This window comes from Elephas maximus, chromosome 16 (genome assembly GCF_024166365.1).
Source record: "Elephas maximus indicus isolate mEleMax1 chromosome 16, mEleMax1 primary haplotype, whole genome shotgun sequence".
NCBI lineage: Eukaryota > Metazoa > Chordata > Mammalia > Proboscidea > Elephantidae > Elephas > Elephas maximus.
Window position 1 is genome coordinate 13,546,250 of NC_064834.1, and position 6,745 is coordinate 13,552,994.

Genomic DNA, 6,745 nt, shown 5'->3' on the forward strand with positions numbered 1-6,745 from the left:
AGGTTACATATATGGAAGTATTTTATAAACTGTAAAGGATTATATAAATGTTATTTTATTTACTTTATTAATTTTTCCTTAACATAGTAATTATACGTTCATTTTAAAAACCAGAAGATATAAAAAAAGTATTAAGAAGAAAACAAATGACCCACAGGTCTATCACCCAAACACTGTTACTTCTTTTAACTAAGTCCAACACCAAACAAAAAAACAAAGTTAAAATAATTTCATGTTAATATCGATCACTTACAAATGACAAAATCAGCTGCTAATGTCTTTTCAATAGCAGAGCAGCCTTTCTCAGCTACCAGTTTAAAGTGAAGACAATGCTGCCAATTGTCCCTGAGCTGGTCCCAACAGAGTATGATGTATGCGTGAGGCTCATAAAAGTCAAGGCCACAAAAACTCCCAAAATAAATATTTCATGAGCCCAAGGAGTAGTTACAACACACGCCCTCAGATGCAATGGAGAAGGCAAAGTGTCTGAAGCCCCATTAATAAAACTGGCGCGACTGTAATGGTCACGTCAGAGACTGAAAGATTTCTATGGGCCACTTCAATGGAAGAAAAGAAAAATTTATACACCAGGCTACAGGGTCAGCAGGCTAAGCCTTCTGACTTTTTCACACAGCTTACTGAATCCCACCCCTGGAACTTCCTGTGCCCTTCCTCTGTGTCTCCTTTTCCACCCTCCCTTCTCCTACACCCCCTCTTTACTACTGCATTGGAAACGCTCTGTGTCTAAAATGGTCTTGTTCCATACAATGGAATATGATTCAGCCATAAAAATGAGTGAAATACCGATTCATGCTATACAATGGACGAACCTTGAAAACATGCTAAATGAGAGAAATCATACACAAAAGTCCACGTTATATGATTCCATTTGTATGAAACATCCAGAATAGGCAAATCTAAGGAGACAGAAAGTACTCTCATTGTTAACTAAGGCTAGGGAGGTAGAGGACAGGAGAGAACGAGAAGTGGTTGTACAGGGTTCTTTTTTGAGACAATGAAAATGTTCTAAAATTAGATTGTGGTGACTGCTGTACAACCCTGTGAATATACTAAAAAATAATAAATTGTACACTTCATATAGGTAAGTTATATGAGTTACACCTCAACTAAGTTGTTTTTAAAAAATGGTCTTGTTCAGGATCCTGATTAGAAAAACAGACACGTAAATAAATATTCCCATCCTATTCCCTTCCTGAATGTGGAGTAAAACACCAGGAAGTTGTCAGAGGCTTTTAAAGTGATGACCCTCTCGGTTGTGATATGTATATAAAAGGACCAGACTACTTCTGTTTAATAAATATACATGAAATGATAAATCCAAATGAGTCCTGTCCTCAAAAAAGTTACCTTAACACCGCTCAATTCAAAACTTTATCCTCATATTCTTGGTAATCCTATGCCTTTGCTTGGGTAGTTCCTTCCATTCATAATGCCTTTCTTGGCACAACTTAAATGTTCAAATTCCCATGTCATTAAGGCCTGGCTCAAATGTTACTTCTTCCATGAAACATTCCCTGACACTCCCATCAACAGAAATCTCACCTTTCTCTGAACTTTCATACTGTGTGATTTCTTCTTTGCCGCTTATAACTTTCTATCCAGTATCATACCTATTGCTTTGACATTTGAAGGGGTCTCAGTAAATACCTGCTCAATAAATGGATGACTATACCCAACAATTGAGAATTTCATCTGCATTGAGTAAATGTAAATTTTAGAAATAACCCAACAGTGATTGAGAGTCAAGAATGGTAAAGTAGTTGGGCTAAAGAATGCTAGCTTTGCTCAAAATGTATGTTTTCTTGACCAAAGTAAACCAAAAGTAATTTGGCATATGTATGTAAATAATCTGAAGGAAATTTCCAAAGAGAAACATTTTGGTATAACCTGCCCAGGTAAATATACTATGAAAGGAACACCCTCCTGGATTATATAAATTCCAGAATGTTTGTTCAGAAATCAGTTTCATTGCTTTATAATAACACCACGTTTTTTCCTAGCAAAATGTTAGAGTTCTATTATCAAGTGCTACTAATTCTTCCACTATATTTCTGATTATTTACAACTCCAATTTCCCTGTCACATCCAAAGTCCAGGCCCTCATTTTTTTAACGACCAATCAATTTAAGAAGTCTCTAATTTATTCCCCTCCCCTTTGTTCCTTCCTTCCTCCAACAATATTTATCAGTCCATCCTGTGTGCCTATTTTAATGGCAGGAACTGGGGAGCATATATGGAAGTATCTAATGAGGCCTGCTCTCCAGCAACAATCTATTTGGGAACTTGAGGAATATACGTAGTTCACCACAATATTCAGCAGCATATATTTAAGGGCCACAATTGCCCCTGACAGTTCAAAGGAATGGGTAGGTCCTCTGGCCTCCCCAGAACACAACCCCTGGACAATCTTCCTCACACACCATTCTCATTCTCTCCCTCTCTGTCTTTCTTTGTTCATTTTATTAAAGAATGCTTTCTGCTAAACTGCCCATGTTATGTACCGACTTCATCCAATTTCTCTCCAACTTGCCCCCTCACCTGCAATCAAGACTATCTACTTGCTGTATCTGGGAATGACTTACTCACAAGTATCCTTGTTCATGATTTACTATTTATCAGCATAATCATCCCCATATTCTCTCTGCTAATTCAAATCTACCACTGATCTCAAGTCCCTTCTTTTGCAAGTGTTGGGAAGTATGTAACCACATATCTCTCTTTTTTTTTTTTTTTTAAGTTTATAACAGGTCTTACTTCTTTTATATTCACCTGTGTTTATTACAGTGTTCCCTAACCAAGGGTGCATATCACAATCACCTATAAAGCTTCTTAAAAATACACAGGCCTGGGCACTGGAGAGCTCCTCAGCAAGTCCAGGGTGGGAGCCAGACATCTTTATTTCTAAAAAGCTCCAGTGGTGATTCGGATGTACACCCCAGTCTGAGAACCACTGATTTATTACACGGCTCCCCATCCAGCAGACATTCAGAGCTTATTAATTCACAGTCTTGAAACTTATAAATAACTTTTTTCTAAATACCCTAACCAGAGATCAAACTCTAGACTACAGTAACTTGGTTCCAAGTACAACATGTGGTTTTAAGATTTCATTTCCTGAAGTACTCCATACATAACTACATGGAGGGGCACTATTACCCCGTCTCTTTACATTGTTTCCCATTTGTTGAAAAACGGAGGCCTGGAATGCAGCCATGTTAGACAATACTACATAAGAATGCAGTCTGGAGCCTTAAATTAAAATAAGTTATAAAAAGGACAAGGACAATGTAGAACTGGACATTCTGAATGAAGGCAGTATTCTTATCAAATAGATTCTTACTGAATCTACAAGGAAGAAAGATCAGGAATCTGGTCAGTGGTGTATTCCAGTTTTCCTAGCTGCCAGTCTCCTGAACTGCCTGAGAGAGTCAAGAGGCCCTGAAGACAGAAGACTTTCAGCTGCTGAAGGGACTCTAGTGCACCAAAGTGCTCTAATCAGATAAGTAACCCAAGCCCCACCCAGTCCCACAGTTGCCTCCCAACTGCCCTGGCACATACTATTTGCACAGTTCAGTGGGGGAGCAGTAAGAACTTTTTCCAAAGTTGTTCCTCACAGGCAGCAGCAGTCTGAGTCACTTACCCAGGGTGGAAAAGAGAAGTGTGATTATTAGCCAGGAGAGTGTTAGGAGATCGGTCACAGTCTCTTTTCCCATTTCGGAAGTTGGCTCTGCCTCCTTGGGTAATCACTTCGGTTTTTAGTCTGACTCATAACACCCTATAGGACAGAGTAGAACTGCCCCATAGGATTTCCAAGGAGCAGCTGGGGGATTCAAACTGCTGACCTTTTGGTTAGCAGAGAGCTCTCTTAACTACTGCTCCACCAGGGCTCCTTTTAGTCACAAGCTGTGGGCGAAGGGGTCTGCGGAGTCATTCAGCACCCCTCCAAAGCTGTGGGTTGGGGGGGGCACCCCTTCCTGATCTCCTGCAGGGGCTGCAGATCCCAAATTCCACAGGCCTCTGCCAGGGCTCCATCCTGCTTCCTGCCAGGAGGAGGAGCTGAAGGGGGGTGAGTCTGGAATGACCCCGGTGGGAGGAATATTTGACAGCAGGTAAAGCCAGGTGAAAATCTCCCTGAGGAGGGAATAAAATGAAAGGTAGCAGGTTTAGGTGAAAAGTCATGAATTACTTCATAAAAGAATGACCCGGTGTTTGACTGCCAGAGGTGTAAGCGGAAGTAAAATGCCCAGGAGGGGGAGAGGAGGGGGCAGAGTTGTGGGTAAAACAAGTGGGCAAAGGGGCCTGCTGCGGGGAGCGCTGGGGTGGGCGTGGTGGCAGAGGCGGGGGGGGGACCTTGCCCCCCCCAAGTCCAATGAGGCACCAGAGGAGGTGCAGAATGACATTCCGAGGCGCCACAAATACGAAAGGAGCGAGACAAGGGAGAGAAAGGCGTTTCTGCTGAGACGTCGCCCCTTTCAGTCTATTCATCTTGAAACTGGGCGCAGTTTAGAGATTACCCTGGGGAACCCCAATGGGGGGGGTGGGGGAGGGCGCAACTTAGATACTGCCCCTGGGCCCTGTTACCCTCCCCAGACCCCTGGGTGGTGGGCCTAGAGACTGCCCCTGGGCCCTGTTACCCTCCCCAGACCCCTGGGTGGTGGGCCCAGAGACTGCCCCTGGGCCCTGTTACCCTCCCTAGACCCCTGGGTGGTGGGCCCAGAGACTGCCCCTGGGCCCTGTTACCCTGCCTAGACCCCTGGGTGGTGGGCCCAGAGACTGCCCCTGGGCCCTGTTACCCTGCCTAGACCCCTGGGTGGTGGGCCTAGAGACTGCCCCTGGGCCCTGTTACCCTCCCCAGACCCCTGGGTGGTGGGCCTAGAGACTGCCCCTGGGCCCTGTTACCCTGCCCAGACCCCTGGGTGGTGGGCCTAGAAACTGCCCCTGGGCCCTGTTACCCTCCCCAGACCCCCGGGGGGTGGGCCTAGAGACTGCCCCTGGGCCCTGTTACCCTTCCTAGACCCCTGGGTGGTGGGCCTAGAGACTGCCCCTGGGCCCTGTTACCTACCCTCCCCAGATCCCTGGGTGGTGGGCCTAGAGACTGCCCCTGGGCCCTGTTACCCTGCCTAGACCCCTGGGTGGTGGGCCCAGAGACTGCCCCTGGGCCCTGTTACCCTTCCTAGACCCCTGGGTGGTGGGCCAAGAGACTGCCCCTGGGCCCTGTTACCCTTCCTAGACCCCTGGGTGGTGGGCCCAGAGACTGCCCCTGAGCCCTGTTACCCTCCCTAGGCCCCTGGGTGGTGGGCCTAGAGACTGCCCCTGGGCCCTGTTACCCTGCCTAGACCTCTGGGTGGTGGGTAAGGTAGGTCTCAGGGTAGGGGCAGAAGTATGAGAAAGGAGAACAACGTGGCTCTAATAAGAATCCCTGGAAGGAAAAGCAGGGAGTCAGTAGGGGAGCCCGCCAGCCCACGGGCCAGACTGCGAAGGCCTAAAAAGGAGTTGCGACCAAGGGAGCCAAAGTCGGGGGGGCGACAGCCAGCTGAGTGAGAGGGGCGATTAGACGTCCTACAACTATCATTTATTGAGCGCAAATGAAAGGTGGTACGCTACGTTAAACAACTGACAAATTCCACCTCGCTGAATCTCCACGACGAAGCCCCAAGGCAGGCATTGATACGACTGCCCCCATTTTACAGATAAGGAAACTGAGGCCCGGTCAAGGTCATACAGCGGGGGAGTCAGGATTGCAAGCCACGGCGGTCCGGCCCTGGAACCCACGCGTAAGCCACGGGCGAAGAGGAGCCGCTCCGCGCCGGGCCCCAGGGCCGGGACCCGGCGGCGCCTCCCGCCCCGCTCCCTGCCCCAGGCCCCGTGCGCTCACCCGGACAAGGTTGCTGACGGCCGCCTGCACCGCGGCCACCGGCGCGGTGAGGTCAGGGATGGCTTTGCCGTCCACCTCGCCCTCCTCGTGCATGATCACCAGGTGCGAGATCTGCTGCGCCACCGGCTCCAGGATACTCTCGATCGTGCGCGTATGAAAGACCGGCATCGCGGCGGCTGACGGGGCGGCGAACCGCGGGCGACAGAAAACTGGGATCGGCGGCGCGGTGAGCGAGCCGAGAGTCGGACTCGGAGCAGTGAAGCGACTCGCGACTCAGGGCTTCCCCCTCAGCGTAACCAGCCTCGCGGGCGTCCCGCCCCCTCGCGTCGTCGCGCCCAATGGCAGCGCCGCTCAGACCCGGGCCGTCACTCCTATTGGTCCTGCTTTGAGATGCTTCGCCCTCGCCTCCGCGCCGCCAAAGCCCCGCCCCGCCCCGCCCCCATTCCCAAGGGAGGGGCCTGAGATCCGGGCCGCGCCGCAGGGATTGCGACCGGATTCCCGAACCTAACGCGGGGCGCTCCTTATAAGGACATGGAGGGAGCGGAGCGTGCGGCTGGAGTCGGCTGGCCCCGCCCCTCGGCCCCGCCTCCCGCCTCGGATCTGCGGAGCCCCGCCCCTCTGTAGAATCACCTCAGCGGGGCGGGGTCTCCTCACCTTCCGCAGAGCCCGTGCCTGAGGAGATGAGGAGGCTGTAGGTGTCCCCGCCCCTCCCCAACTTTTCCCTTCAGAGGCTCTCAAAATACTCTCTCCTTTTCCTCTCAGTAATACGTGGAAGCGTTTTTGGTGAAAGATTCGAACAATAGAAATGCATAGGGAAACATGAGAGTTTGGTTTATTTACACCCACACC

The 6,745-nt window shown here is 49.3% G+C and overlaps 1 protein-coding gene across 2 annotated transcripts in view; it reads right to left on the minus strand.

Annotated features, from left to right (window-relative positions):
- The window catches only part of VCL (vinculin), a 118,967-nt gene extending 112,757 nt beyond the window's left edge, over nucleotides 1–6,210 (minus strand). Inside the window, exon 1 of one of the 2 annotated variants that reach the window (XM_049855999.1) lies at nucleotides 5,897–6,210. In XM_049855999.1, the coding sequence (XP_049711956.1) occupies nucleotides 5,897–6,064 (168 nt within the window). In that variant the 5' untranslated portion in view covers nucleotides 6,065–6,210. The remainder of the gene's footprint in view (nucleotides 1–5,896) is intronic. The other variant, XM_049855998.1, reaches the window with a different exon arrangement.
- Between the last annotated feature and the right edge of the window lie 535 nt (nucleotides 6,211–6,745).